A 16,431-nucleotide genomic window follows, 5' to 3' on the forward strand; every position below is an offset into this window, starting at 1 on the left:
AGTAGTTGTGTGGTTCAGTATTTTTGTGGTCAGTAGTTGTGCTCAGTAGTTATGCTCAGTAGCAGTCAGTAGTTTTGGTAAGTAGTTGTGTGGTTCATTAGTTGTGTTGTTGTGGTCAGGAGTTGTGTTGTTGTGGTCAGTAATTGTGATCAGTAGCTTTGGTCAGTAGTTTTGGTAAGTAGTTGTGTGGTTCAGCAGTTGTGGTCAGGAGTTGTGTTGTTGTGGACATTAGTTGTGTGGTTCAGAAGTTTGGTGGTCAGTAGTTGTGGTCAGTTGTTGTGGTCAGTAGTTGTGGTCCGTAGTTGTGGTTAGTAGTTTTGTGGTTGTGTTAGTAGTTTTGGTTTAGTAGTTGTGGTCAGTAGTTGTGTGGTTTTGGTCAGTAGTTGTGTGGTTTTGGTCAGAAGCTGTGGTTAGTAGTTGTGGTCAGTAGTTGTTGTCGGTAGTTGTGTGGTTGTTTATAATATTTGTGGTTCAGTAGAAGTTGGCCAGTAGTTGTGTGGTTATGGTCAGTAGGTTGTGGTCAGTAGTTCTGGTCGGTGTCTAAACTATAACTAACTGTTGCGTGAAAACTGAAAGATGTGCGATGAGAAGTGATCAGGTTAAATATGAAAGGAGTGAATGGAGACAGCTTCACTCTATCCAATCAGTAGTGCTGAGCGATTAACTGGAATGTCAGTTATTTTTCATTTATTAAACAACTAATTGACCAACGTCATTTAAATTATTTGAATTCCATTTTTTTCTTTTTTTTCCTGTGAGCTCAACGCACACATTGCAAAGTTTCTCTAGAGATAAATCAGATCAAACCTGAACTGTGCGATGTAGTAGGAAGTTGTAGTGTATATTTCTACCCAGTTTAGTGCAGAAAACATGGTAATTCATTCCAATGACCATAATCAATTGCACTCCTACTTGTCTGGTCTGTGTTTCTTTTACTTTGAAGAACTACTAAAATAGTGATTTTGTCATACAGCATTGGCAGCAGCTCTATAGAGATGAGATGATTACTTCGAATTAAATAATCAAGTCTTCAAATAAAACCAATGTAATATACACAACTGAAATATTTTATTAAAGTAAAGTATGTGAATAAATTATGGTTAATAAGTGATAAGCAGTAATGGGCCGTCACTACCATCATGGGACTTTTATTCATTGCTTTATTATGTGTTGTTAAAGCATTTTATTGTGTGTTGTTAAAGCACCCACATAATGCATAGTGCACTTAATGTTAAACAAAATAATCAAAACCAAAATCGAAAACCATGATTATTTTTTAATAATCGTACCGAAACCGAACCGGTCTGAAAAAGCATTAATGCTCAGCATTACCAATCAGAGCAGCAGGATCAAAGTACAGCCCGTCCTTCTCTTTACAGACAGGCGAACTAGCCAGTTGAGTTATTTAGAGCGCGAGGCACGATCCTAAGAAGGAGGACGATGCGCTGTTGCCTTGTCGCTACTTTCTTGGTGTTCACAATTGTTCTAAATTCAATCACCCTCTTCACACTACTCATAATTTTTGCCTGTGCGCCTCTACGTCTGTGAGTATCGATAGCAACGGCTCCGTTTGGGCTTCTCAATGATGAGACATGAGAGAGCTGTTAGCTGACGTTAGCTAGTTACTTTATGTCACTCTAAACTCCGAACAACATCTGTAGCGTTTGATTGGTATGAGATAATTCTGTTCTGAGTCCAGATTTGAATAGCAGAGAATTAGACCATGATGTTAGATCCGCTAAGTGTTTGTCTATCCTGTTTTGGGAGTGGTCAAAACGGCAGTTGTTTCAAAAAGTTACGGAAAGAAATTGTTGATGTGGTTACTAAAATAGCTGTACCGTTTGATTGGAATAAGATATTTTCGTTCTGAAATCAGATTTGAATAGCAGAGAAGTAGAGGAAGATTGCATACCCTCACACGTTGTGTTAACTTTGTGGGAAAGTGGTCCAAACTTCCGTTGCTTAAAAAAAGTTCGAGGAAATGTTGTTAGTAAAAGAGCTGTCGTTTGAGTGTAATAAGATATTTTTGTTCTGAGTTCAAATTTGAAAATAAGAGAAGTGGAGAAAGATTTCATACACTCTCTAACTTTTTTTTTTACTAGGCAAGTCAGTTAAAAGAACAAATACTTATTTTACAATGACGGCCTACCACGGCCAAACCCTCCCCTAACCCGGACGACGCTGGGCCAATTGTGCACCACCCTATGGGACTCCCAATCATCGGGATCAAACCAGGGTCTGTAGTGAAGCCTCTAGCACTGAGATGCAGTGCCTTAGACCGCTGCGCCACTCGGCAGCCTTATTGTCCAAGTTGATGGTAAAGTGGTCAAAGTAGCTTATTTGTGTCAAAAGTCGCATTGTTGCAATTACAGTGAATGGAATGTTGGAAGTGATGATGTCACAATGGAGCCTTTAGAACGTTGAGGACATTCCATTAAAGTGGATGGAGGTAAGAAAGAAGGACAAAAAGCTTAATAGTTTAAAAAGTATAAAAGATATCAAAAAGTTGCATGTATGTAACTCAATCCATACCAGTCTGCACATTTTAAAGTTTGAATGACGTTTCTAGTTTAAACCGTATAAGTGCAGAAGCGTTCCAAATAATAATAATAAGTATTATAATGCTGTTTGGGGCCTGATTTGGACTAACCGTGGACACAAGAGCCTGAAACAGGATGTAACTGTCCTCATAAGGCACAACAGAAAATACCATCTCATACTTTTTCTCAATGCACCAAATATGTTTATTCCAGGCTCTATGAGGCACAGAAAGGCTCCTGCAACCCCCATAGAGGGAATGGACTACTGTGAGATACAAAGGGAACTCCCTCTGCTCTAACCCATGCTTACTCCCATACTTTTCCACCCATAAGAGGGATGGAGCAAGTGCCCACTTTGGGGAGAAGGTTGTGGAATCATAGCACAGCGTGAGAGAGAAGTTCCCTGAGGTCAGAGGTCATGTCACTTGTTGCTGCGTACAGGTTTAGCAATGACTATAGGGCGGGGAGTTTCTCCTCTCCATGTGCCCTGACCAAAACCTCCTGCCCCAGCAATGATATTACATTGGAGTATTTGAACAGGAGATAAGAACAGCAATTATGTATCATGCACATATAAAGCTGCTCCCAAAGAGGAAATCACTGTCAATTCAATACACGTGCGTGCGCATCATTATGTGTTGTGCTCTTATGGATTGTTCGTAACACCATATTTTTATTAAATGTTTTATTTTATTTAACTAGGCAAGTCAGTTAAGAACAAAATCTTATTTACAATGACGGCCTACTCAAATGACATATGAGTCTTTCCGTTTTTATAAAGTAATTTATAGCTAACTGTCCAGTTGAACTGAAAGACACAAGAGATCCCTATATCCTACTTCTGCCAACGTATTAATAAGACTGTGAGTCTTCTCATCTAAATTGTGTGTAATTGTTTATTTCATCATGTTAGCCATGCCTATGTGCTTCAGTGTCTATGACTGCCATGTGGGTATTAAAACACTTCAACTTGAAACACCTAGTGAACAGCTCACCCTTCCTTGTTTCCTAATGTCTACAGATGATCTGCTCTGATTCAAAACGAGTCATACACACTTATCACCCTCTTCAACACATTTTAGATCTCCGTCTCCAGCACGGTGATTTCATCTAGTCTCCATTCATCATGGCACACAGGAAAGGAATATAACATCCCATACACACTAACCATCATCTCAGAATCTCCAAAGGGTCAAACTTTAAATCAATCCAATACACACAGTGGTAATACGATCAAATGAGTTGAAGGTACTATGTCGTCTGTAATACAACCATGGCTTAAATAAAGAACTTTATCTACTTGGATGATACTGCCATCTGGAATATATTCCCTGAAAGTGCAAAATGTATTCAACCATTATTGGGGGGAAATCTAAGTTCAATAGAAAAGTGGTTCTTGATCATTAAAATCCAAGTGCCTGTTACACACTATAGGGCCAAACCGAGCCAAGTCAAGCGAACCAAGCGGAGCTGTACTGAATTGTCCCTATATTGTGAATCAGGCACATTGTTCTGGCATTGCAGCCTTCATAAGTATACTTGCTGTAGTAGGCCTATGGCAGGGATGCAGAGTGTGTCAATCACTGACTAATGTGGTTTCTTTGTATCCATACTGCTTCCTATTCAGGGGTACAGGCTTTGTTAAGGGATCAAGGAAACAGCCTGAACTTTGACCCTTACTCACATAACAAGAAAACAGAAAAGTTTCCACTTTTCTCCCAAATAGACCATTAAAAAGCCTTCAGCTCATACTTATCAGGATTATCTACTCACAGTGTAGTCGATGTATTCAATACTGGGAGATAGTCAGTCACAAGTAAAATGTGAGATGAGGTCAATTCAATACTAAACTATTCTAAAGTAATCAAATGAAGCTTGCTATATATGTATACAACCTAATTCTGGTTTATACAACTCCTTATTTGAATTATAATAAGTCAATAATAATTTAAGTGGAATAATTTAGGACAATATGCTATGAAGTAAAATAATATTAGGCTAACTTACTGAAAAGCAGTACGCCTATTATACTGTTCATGCCAACAATAAAACGGGTAGGCCTAAATTCGCCAATAACAAAAACGTCAAAACCTCCTACACATTTATTAGGTTTAAAAACATCATTTTTGTGATAAAATATAGCCTAGGATATTTGAGTGAGCCTGAATAATCGTTCAACATTTACTAGTTGCATTTGGTGATCGCCATTTGCATTCATAGCGTTATTGTCCAAATAGGCCTGCATGGTTCATTCCTTCAGCGCTTGCAAGAAAAATATGTCTTTCAAAAAGCCACAAAAGTCACCCAACTCGAGATAGCTTTGCTCTTGTTTTCTATGGGCTATAGGATATATTAATGTATTTTTTGCCAAGTTACTACAGAAATATATCATATTATGCTATTTGAATAATCTATTGTACATTATAACAACATAAAAACAAGTTATTAAGTGCTATAGGCCTATTGTATAACCAATACCTGCGGAACAGGTCTAGTCTAAGTTTGTCAGTAATCAAAATAAAACAAACCATAGGCCTAATGCATGTAGCCTAATTGCGTTCAAATTATCATGGGAAAGAAAAACCATGAAAAGACTAAAAATAAAACTTTTAAAATCGAATCAAGAACAAAAAGAGCATAATTAATTATAAAATTATGTTGCAAGTGAGACGATGCACGCATATATCCGAAATGTAGGCTATATTCTGAAGGACTAATGTGAATAGTGTGCTTCTCTCTGAAATATGTGGACCCTGTTCTATTGTGACAACTTGCTAGTAACGTTATCTTTACAGAAATGATTACAAACCCATAAAGGTAAACCCTGAGAATAGTTTGGGTGTACCATGGGACATGCCTCTCTTAATAATCCAATGGCCAAAAAATAAATTTACTTATATTAAATATTACGCATTGTAACTATTTGTTTCATGTTACGGGTTTGCCAGAGACACACTCCCATTAAAAAAAATATTAGCTGTATAGGTAGCTTTACGTCGGACTCAAAGTTTCGTGGCCTTCAATATATAACTCATTACCATTTGCAACTGAAGATAGTGAACAATAATCAAGCTAACACTTTTTTTGTAGAATCAGAGCAACATATGTGTGAAATTTATTTAAAATGTAATTCAGCCCAATATCAGAACCTCTCTCTAGCAGAAATGCATTTCGTAAATTATACAATAGCAGTTGCGCGTCAGTCTTTTAAAATATTCAAATTATTCACAATTTACAATAGTTATTACAATAAGAGGAGATAATTATGATCATGAATAGACAGTGTAAACGGAAATGTTTACAATCTCTTGGGGAATATTTAAATGGGGAAAATATCAATCTTTAAAACCATCTTTCATGATTATGGAAAACATGTTCTTATTTTTCAATAACTTACAGTGAACCAAAAATAATTCGATTATAGTTAAGCAAATGTGTTCATTAATTTGGTTGGCATCGCCCTCAACCACAAGTGTGGTTAATAAAAAATTACAAAATGATAACACAACAACCAGTATCTGAACTCATATCCTGTTCGTAAGAGAGTGTATACTCCAAAATGGGAAAAGGATAGGCTAATTTACTTTTAATTTACAAGAACACCATAAACATTCTGAACAAAATGCAGGTAGTTCAGTGATCATTTAAAAAATAAGTAAATATTTGGTTATGGGTTTTTGTATTCTGTCTGCAGTTTCCATAGTCATATAAATAATCTATATATGCGTTAATGGAACCGTTCCGTTCACCCCAGCCGTCGCACTCTGGTAATGCTGCGGCAATGCGTGGAGTCTACTTTGCACCGACGGGTCCCCGGGCTCTCCGGTCGGTAAATACATGCTTATCATCTCTCTCAAGTCTCCGGGGCAAGGGCCCCTGGAGTGAGTGCTAACGGGAGGGCTTACGCTCGGCTCTGACTTCACCAGCGACCCTAACGTGCCCATGGCAGCCGAGGAGGAGACGCCAGAGCTCTGGTGCTGGGTGTAGGTGATCCCGCCATAGCCGGACGGAGATGCGCTCATGTAGCCCTCAGAGTTCGAGATGGGGCTGTACTGGAGTGCCGACATGTCGTAGCGGTGCATGGGCTGGGGGTTGTGCGGGTGGTGGTGGTGGTGTGAGTGGTGGTGATGCCCGCTGCCCGGGTGCTGGCTGTAAGCTAGCTGCGCCTCTTGCATCATCGCCGCCGCCGCAGCAGCTGCAGCCATCTGCCCCGAGTACGCACCGTTCGCCCAGCCATTCATGTGAGCGTAGCCTGAGCTGGTGGAGCCCCCGTGGCCCCCGGTGCTCTCTAACCTCTGGCCGACGCCGGATGAACCCATCCCGACACCCAGACCCATTCCACCGCCGCCAGCCCCAGAGAGCAGGCCACCGGCCAGAGAGTATTTGTCCTTTTTCAGCAGCGTCTTGGTCTTCCGTCTCGGTCTGTACTTGTAATCCGGGTGTTCCTTCATGTGCATTGCTCGTAACCGCTTCGCCTCGTCGATGAAGGGTCTCTTCTCCGCCTCGGACATGACCTTCCATTCGGCTCCCAGCCGCTTGCTGATCTCAGAGTTGTGCATCTTGGGGTTTTCCTGGGCCATCTTTCTCCGCTGCCCGCGGGACCACACCATGAACGCGTTCATCGGACGCTTCACCCGGTCCTGATTCGCTTTGGACCCACTGTTCGGCCCCGTTTGCCCCAAATGTGTGTTCGTTTGGGGTCCAGGGGACTGGAGGTCCGTCTCCATCATCATGCTATACATTCACCTGGTTTTCAAACTTTCAACCAACAGATGAAACAAAGTCTGGTTCAGTCGGCGCGCGAGTCCGGCAGAGCAGGTGCACACGAGGGAACGACAATCCTACACCACAAAAAGAATGAAATGCAAACTTAATTAATAATCCAATACATAGAGTGTCAGAGAAATGTTCTCCCCGTGGATGCTTTATCTCCTCTCCGGTTGTTGGTTCACATCCACGCTGACAGAAGGCGCATTTGAGCCACTTTCCCTGTCGGAGTTGAGAAGTTAGTTAAAGCGGCAGCCATATGAAGCGCCTTGACAGCGGCTAAATGAGCCACGAGCGGCCAATAGCGTTCTAGAAGCAAAGCGATTTGCATGGCGCTCAGTCAGGTGACGCAGAACCAGTGAAAGAGGAACATACTGGCAGGGGGGTGAGAGGTGGGTCACCCTCGCTAAGTAACATGGTGAGTAAAATTCCGGGGAATTACATATAAATCCGTTTGCCACTTTAAAGACTAGACTTCTAGCCTAAAGGTTATTCAACCACATAGTTATTCATTGAGCATTTGAAACAAGCTCTCACAGTCTCACTGCAGATTTAGACATTCATTCAATTTCGAGTGTTTTGTAGCGCCTGCTGCTCTGTATCGTTACATTTCTTCAAAAGTCAAATTTCTAAGTTAAGGGTTAAGTTTAGGCACTCGGTCCGAATGATTAAGGTAAGGACTATGGTTTGGGATAGGGTCAAAAAAACACACAAAAAAATGTGTCCACGATGTCTTCAGGACATGGATAGGCATCCCATTTCGACTTCAGTCTTGAACGACCCAGCTATATCTTTTCAAAATGACATACATTATAACAGTCAGTAGTTTATAAGCTACTTCTGTTTAATACATTTAGAGTAAAATATTGAGTATAGTCTGCTAATATAGATTGTTGGCTTGTTGAAGATGTTGGCCACACATAGGCCTACACACACACGCTCGCACGCACGCACACACACTGTTTTGCATCACTAACCACAACCTAGCCGTGCGTCAAAGTGTGACTTTATCAGATGTCATACTTCTACAAACAAGCAAATGGGGTTTTGGACCACGGGAAGACATGCTACTTATTCTAATCAGCTGTGAAGGAGGCTGTTAAAGTAGTCACTGGGGCAGACTTGAGATTCTAGACTGTCATCGCCGTCTGCTGGAGGGGAACAGCATGGGAGCGTGCCTTGCGTGCGCCATGGTGTTCCCATTGCCGTTTGTGTTGCCATAAGAACCTATAGCATACACTTCACAGCTGGTTATTACGCTACCCAAAGTCAAAAACATTTTGTAAACAGATATGGGCATCAAAGTGAATGATTATGTGACACAATAGGCTTGATGATAGAAAGTAAACCATAATTCGATATGTATATTTTAAGATGCGGAAAAACCACGCATGCTATTCCAATGCTGTCTTTTTAGCCAATAATAACGTTGGGTTAATAGATTTAGGTCTATGCCTATCCACACAGAAAATAAAACAAATTCATTTAATTTTAAACTGGCAAGGCTGAGTGTTATGGTGTCAGGTCTCAACTGGCACAAGATCGCGCGCACGTGCATCAAATTTCACAGCTGACCTCCCCTGAAAAACCCAATCAGCGGCTAATTGAAAGGCAAAAAAACATATTCCTTCCCCGCCGCGAGGCTAACGATTTAATCATTGTATCATGGTTTGTTGCTTTTAATTAGGCTGATATAGCCTTCAATACGGGAGCTGGAGGAGCATTCAGGTGTAGGCCTATCTATCCCTCTGCGACCGGTAGAGTTAAGGGATCTCGCAAATGGTCAATAACATCCTCGCAACCCACGTCTCGTGGTTTATGGCTCGATGATTAGATATTTTTTGGGTTGTGACACACCGAGAATGGGCTACTGACACACTTGCGTGCGCAAACCACCGAGAGAGAGCGCACTGATACCACTCTTCCCAGATCAAATCGCAATAAATATGAGCCCCTTTTTTGACTTCACATCACAGCTGTTGCCCACTACAACTAGACTATTACTAGGCCGACTATAGTAGGACAATTGTAATAATAACAAGTAAGTAACATCATAATAATAGGCCTATATTATAGTCTATAATAACACAATATCACAGGCCCATGTTTTTATACTAATGTAGGTCTAAATATAATGTCGATGAATAAGAAAATCACACAATCCACAATATGATTCAGAGAGAGGCTTGTCATTATAGCATCATCTTTAAATTGTGATTACACAAACAAGCCATTGAAATACTGTAACTTCAAAGGCCTATAAGCTAATGATGATGATAATGATTCTTGCAATTTAAAATATTCTGAAAGTATGAAAATATATATTTTTAAATGTGTATTTTGACTGGCAGTTGGTTTTTGCGATCCATTAAAATAGCCAACAATAAGGAACAAATGTGCTCGAGTCGAAAAAAACACATTTATTTGGTCTAAGGAGGGTGAACATACCCTGTTTTTGAACAGCATATTTGAACATGTTAGTGCCTTTAATAATAACTAAAGATAAAGTTTTTCTAGGGCATATCGTTATGAAATTGCATCAAATGGTTTTGAGTGTTCAAAGTGGATAATGGCTGACGACCTAGGCCTATATAAATATTATTAATATCGACAAATGTTTCTGGAACATGTAGGCCTACTAAAACGTTTATTTCATGTAGGCTAATTTCGATGATTTCTGATTCCTTTATTTAGACATATGTAGCTAACCTTGTATTTCATTAGGGATATTTTTTTGCTAAATTATGACGATGAGGATGATGATTATGAAGGAAATTATTGGTATTATAATAATTAGACTTAGTATTTATTATTATTCTCATATTTATTAAATATTACAAAATTATAGGCTAATAATTTTATCCTCTTTAACATAATCTCAAAATGCCTATATTTTCAACAACAAAAAATCTTACACAATTCAAACAGCCTGAAACCAAAGTGGAACCGGTGTTGAACGTCATCAGCGAGGAATTAGTTTTTTCAAACGCACTGCAACCATCGTGGGCCATATTTACTTTCCCTGTCATTCTCGATCACTCGCCTCAAGCTTAGAATTCTCCCCGCTTCTTTGTGCGCACTCTGCGAAACGCTGCACACGCGTTGCTGCAGGTGCACGCGCGGGGCCAAGGGTCACACCACTTATCCAGCCCCCTCAACCAGCCTAGAACAATATTCGTTCTTTTCTTTCTTTCTTTTTTTGGTTTAAATTTAATTTTCATTAACGAGTGGTTTTAGCGGACCATCAGCCATTAAATTTAGACTAAACTACCACCTTTACCCAAGGAAATGAACCAAAATTAGGCCTACCTATTAGGCCGCCCTATCATGCGTTTGACATAAATGCCCCTGAATTTTCAATTGAAGCCATCGAGGTAGAAGGACAGAGCCGTTTCCCGCGGTCCCTAGAGCAGGGTCATTACTTTCATCCCCTTCCACGTTATTATAGTTATTTGCTGCCGCTCTGGCACTACTTTATATGCAGATTTCAACGGGGGAAATGCCTTAATCCGGATGATGCAGGTTGGAAATGGTAATCATAGGGATCCGAAAGATTTGACATTTTTACCGTGCGAACATTAAAACGTTATTTTTTTTCATATATCCTCGGGGCCTAATTCGTTTCTATAATTTGATAGTAATCAATCAAAACAAAATTGGGAAGGATACAGCTTCAGGTCAGGCTACTTGTATGTTTAAAACCGTTCACTTGGCGCCACTCAAACCAGTTTCTCCCAAGTGTGTGTGTGTGTGTGTGTGGGGGGGGGGGGGGGGGGGGGGGGGGGTGGAGGAAGGGCAAGAAGGCATAGTGTAACATTGTGATAATAACCCTGCACAGCATTTTGAACCAGCCTGCACACAAATTCGATTTATCAACCTTAGTCTGTCTAAGCTGCTTTGAGATACATATGTAGGCCTATAGGCTAAATGTCAATAGCCTATACAGGAAGAGCTATTTATAGCCACACCACGCACACACATGCACAAAAACAATTGTGTAAAGCTAACCTTCTAGGGACACACAATTCAGTCCCATTCAAAATCCTATTTTCCCTAACCTTAACCCGTACCTTAACCCTAGCTCCTAACCCTAAACCTAATTCTAACCCTATTATAACATTGACCCTAAACCCCCTAGAAATAGCATTTGACCTTGTAAGGACCAACAACATGTCCCCAGTTGGTCCCACAAGAATAATTAAACACACACACACACACACACACACACACACACACACACACACACACACACACACACACACACACACACACACACACACACACACACACACACACACACACACACACACACACACACACACACACACTCTCTCGCTCGCTGGCCAGGTCACCTGTGATACAAGTCCATATTCGACATCCATCCATGTCTGAGGACGTCGGGAGATGAAGTGGAAACCGGCCACTAGGAGCAACAGTGAGTGCTGTTACCTTTAAGTAGGTTTCGGTTGTAAGTACTTTATCTCCCTCTGAGTTCAAAGGTTGCAAGTTCGAATACAGGATAGAAAGTTGCTTTTGATATTTATGTTTTAAGCTTATCGGAAACATTAACCCTTACCTTAACCCTGCAGAGGTTCACACATACTGCTACTCTGGTTGTTGTCTATCCTGATACTCTTCACACATGCTGCTACTCTGTGTATTATCTATCCTGATTGCCTAGTCACTGTTACCTTTAGGTGAAAAAGTGACAAGGCAATTAGGATAGATAATAAACAGAGTAGTATCAGCAGCATGTGTGAAGAGTATCAGGATAGATAATGAACAGAGTAGCAGCGGCTGTGTGTGAAGAGTATCAGGTTAGATAATGAACAGAGTAGCAGCGGCTGTGTGTGAAGAGTATCAGGATAGATAATGAACAGAGTAGCAGAGGCTGTGTGTGAAGAGTATCAGGATAGATAATGAACAGAGTAGCAGCGGCTGTGTGTGAAGAGTATCAGGATAGATAATGAACAGAGTAGCAGCGGCTGTGTGTGAAGAGTATCAGGATGTTTTACTTTTTAACTCTGCATTGTTGGGAAACGTCTCATAAGTAAGCGTTTTACGGTAAAGTCTACACCTGTTGTTTCGGCGCAAGTGACAATACAAAAAAATATTTGATATAGCCTATGATTGTTTATCGGGCATGACATGGTCATCTATAGTCTGTTTTTATCTTTATAGCCCAGTTAAAGGCAATGGCTGCATTGGCACAAAAATAAGATCTTTAAAGTCACGACTTGGACGAGTCAATTAACCGACCCGGATATCATGTGAAAACGACAACAACAGAGATCAGGCGAGCTGCTCTATCTGTTGACCTGCCTCCCTCCGTGGAGGGAAGTCAAAAAAGTCTAAACGGGGTCCCTGGGACGTCCCAAATCTGTCCTCTTAGTCGTTGACATTTAAAAGGGGGTAATACAAGGGGTTGGGTAAGGGTAGGGGTTAGGGTTTAGGGTATGGACGTCCCAAGGATCCATATGGCACTAATCCGCCCTCCCTCCACTGCATGTTGATGGTCAGCGTGCACTCACTGTGCGTTCAAGGAACTAATCTGCATCGGGTGCCCGGCAAAACAACCACATCAACGTACATAAATAGGCTATTCCTAATGCGTTTTTCCATTCAGCTAAAAAAATATAATACATAAAGAGGGGCATTATGAGAAAAGGGAGTAATGCGGGGGAATATTTGTCTAAAATAAATTGAGGGGATAGTCTAATTGTTAAATTGTTTATAAGGTAACACGACAATTACACATTTCAATCAACATAAGCTATCTCTTTATTGAAGAATATAGGCAAAATACCGTTAGCAGTAATTCAACAAATAGTATTTGGTTCAAAATTTCAGAGGTGATAGCGCGTAGCATATGCGTTATTGTGGTGGGTGTTCGTTACGCACTCTGATTCCAAGACTCACCAAAGCATTGAGACTAGCATTTGCGTCCAATTCAATTGAATTATACACACAAATAAAATATATTATAGTTTATCTGCGTTGAATTAAGGGACGACGGAGAACATGGACTGATGAACCCAAAGTTGCCATTTATTCTATTTAGCTATCTCAACTTGTCCTAAAAACACTTGTTACACACCCACTAATAGTTTTTAAACATAAATGATTTCAGTTCTGCATAATATATATCTAAAATCTATTCCAACAGCAGCCACCAGAAAATAAAGACGTGACAAGGGAAAGATAGACTAACCAACCTCCTCGTGCATAAAATAGCTGAGGTTATGCAAACTTACGCACGTCTCCCTGATCCTCTATCGTAGTCAGTGAAGTAGGATTTGATTCTTTCCCCATCTTCCTCCTAAAGCCGTCCTAAACACACCAAAGCTTCCTGTAAGACCGCCATCGCCCCTAAACTCTAACCGCTGTGTGTGCCATCCGTGCCCGGTGCCCAAACCCACCACTCAACACACACTGAGGGGAGAGACAAGAAGAAATTACATTTATTATACACTCTAAAAGACAATTTCAAGTTTTTGTTTCTCTCAGTGAAAGGGGTTTGCTTCTTACATAATGAAGCGTCTGTTGTGTGGCGCTGAACAATACAAAACAAGTATTCTAATAAATAGCCACTTTTTTGTTTGCTCTCAGGATGAAGGGGCTCGAGCGGTTGGGTTCTGAAAAGCAGCTGTGTCATATTCAGTGGAGAGTGGGGCGGGGACTTGGCTGTGTGCCGCCTGCGGCTTCCCTCATGGATATGGCCTCACATTGATCACAAAAGCTGGTCCCGAAGCACGCGCAAACAGAAAGGTAGAGAGAGAGGAGAAGGAGAGAGAGGAGAGCAGAGGAGGAGAGGACATAAGAGTTGGGAGAGAAGAGTGGAGGAGAGGACAGAATAGAGAAAGAGAGAATTGAGGAGTGGAGAGCAAAGGCTTACATTTTGGTACCCCTTTATTTTATGATATAATTAAAAGTTCTCACATCAGGTGTGCACAGTGCACTAATAGAGTTTAGTGTCTACAAGTGTATTAGCAGACCTATATTGAGTGAGATGTGTTTCTTTATTTACAGAATAAAGAGACAAATCTCTCAGTAGACCTAAACAGCTTGCTTCCCCATCAAGTTTCAAGTTTTAATGTCATGGGCACAAGTACAGTGAAATGCCTTTCTTGAAAGCTCCAAACCCAACAATGCAGTAATCAATATCAATGTAGCACTAAAAATATCATAAGGTAGAACAAAAACACACAACAAATAAAAATAAAAATAAGAAGAACACTAGAAAGTAAGAAGCTGTACTGTGCAATCGGAAAGTATTCAGACCCCTTGAGTTTTTCCACATTTTGTTATGTTACAGCCTTATTCTAAAATGGATTCAATATTTTTTCCCCTTGTCAATCTTCACAATAATGACAAAGCGAAAAAACGTTTTTAGAATTTTTGCTAATTTATTATTAAAAAACATAACAGAAATACCTTATATACGTAAGTATTCAGATCCTTTGCTATGAGACTCGAAATTGAGCTCAGGTGCATCCTGCTTCCATTGATCATCGTTGAGATGTTTCAACAATTTGATTGGAGTCCACCTGTAGTAAATTAAATTAGTTGGACATGATTTGGAAATGCACACACCTGTCTATATAAGGTCCCACAGTTGACAGTGCATGTCAGAGCAAAAACCAAGCCATGAGGTTGAAGGAATTGTCCGAAGAGTTCCGAGACAGAATCATGTTGAGGCACAGATCTGGGGAAGGGTACCAAAAAAACGTCTGCAGCATTGAAGGTCCCCAAGAACACAGTGGCCTTCATCATTCTTAAATGGAAGAAATTTGGAACCACCAAGACTCTTCCTAGAGCTGGCTGCCCGGCTAAACTGAGCAAACGGGGAAGAAGGGCCTTGGTCAGGGAGGTGACCAAGAACCAGATGGTCACTCTGACTGACCTCCAGGGTTCCTCTGTGGAGATGGGAGAACCTTCCAGAAGGACAACCATCTCTGCAGTACTCCACCAATCAGGCTTGTATGGTAAAGGCACATGGCAGCCTGCTTGGAGTTTGCCAAAAAAGCCCCATAATGACTCTCATACCATGAGAAGGAAGATTCTCTGGTCTGATGAAACCAAGATTGAATGCCAAGCATCACGTCTGGAGGAAACCAGGCACCGGTCATCACCTGGCCAATACCATCCCTACGGTGAAGCATGGGAGTGGCAGTATCATGCTGTGGGGATGTTTTTCAGCCACAGGGATTGGGAAACTAGTCAGGATCGAGTGAAAGATGATCCAGTGAAAGAGTACAGAGAGATCCTTGATGAAAACCTGCTCCAGAGTGCTCAGGACCTCAGACAGGGGCTAAGGTTCACCTTCCAACAGGACAACGACCTTAAGCACACAGCCAAGACAACGCAAGAGTGGCTTCAGGACAAGTCTCTGAATGTCCTTTAGTGGCCCAGCCAGAGCCCGGACTTGAACCCGATTGAACATCTCTGGAGAGACCTGAAAATAGCTGTGCAGCAACACTCCCCATCCAACCTGACAGAGCTTGAGAGGATTTCAGAGAAGAATGTGAGAAATGCCCCAAATACAGGTGTGCCAAGCTTGTAGCGTCATATCCAAGAAGACTTGAGGCTGTAATCGCTGCCAAAGGTGCTTCAATAAAGTACAAACAAAGAGTAATGTACAACAGAAAGAAAAGGGTCTGAATACATGTAAATGTGATATTTCAGTTTTTCATTTGTAATAAATTGGCAAAAATGTCTTAACTGTTTTTGCTTTGTCATTATGGGGTATTGTGTGAAGATTGATGAGGGGAAAAAACATTTAATCAATTTTAGAATAAGGCTGTAACGTGGAAAAAGTCAAGGGGTCTGACTACTTTCCGAATGCACTATATACATGGTCAGTTCCAGTACATTATTTACAATGTGCAGGGATACTGCAATGATAGAGGTAGATATGTATGTATAGGGGTAAGGTGACTAGGCATCAGAATATATGAAAAACAGAGTAGCAGCAGCATAAAGTATGATTGTATGTGAGTGTGTGTATTTGTGTGTTGGATTCAGTATAAATATGTGTGCATGTTATGTGTGTTGGAGTGTCATTGTGAGTGTGTAGAGTCAGTATAAATATGTGTGCATGTTATGTGTGTTGGTGTGTCATTGT

General features: G+C 40.9%; 2 protein-coding genes across 3 annotated transcripts in view; both read right to left on the reverse strand.

Moving 5' to 3' along the window:
* Nucleotides 1-16,431, reverse strand: part of arhgef7a (Rho guanine nucleotide exchange factor (GEF) 7a) — a 201,777-nt gene that overhangs the window by 12,592 nt on the left and 172,754 nt on the right. The gene's annotated exons all lie outside the window — the stretch shown is intronic.
* On the reverse strand, nucleotides 3,419-7,658 carry sox1a (SRY-box transcription factor 1a). Its single transcript, XM_055871614.1, has one exon. It carries the CDS (start codon nucleotides 7,280-7,282, stop codon nucleotides 6,257-6,259), a length of 1,026 nt encoding a protein of 341 aa, XP_055727589.1. The 5' UTR covers nucleotides 7,283-7,658; the 3' UTR covers nucleotides 3,419-6,256.

Source organism: Salvelinus fontinalis, chromosome 19 (genome assembly GCF_029448725.1).
Source record: "Salvelinus fontinalis isolate EN_2023a chromosome 19, ASM2944872v1, whole genome shotgun sequence".
NCBI lineage: Eukaryota > Metazoa > Chordata > Actinopteri > Salmoniformes > Salmonidae > Salvelinus > Salvelinus fontinalis.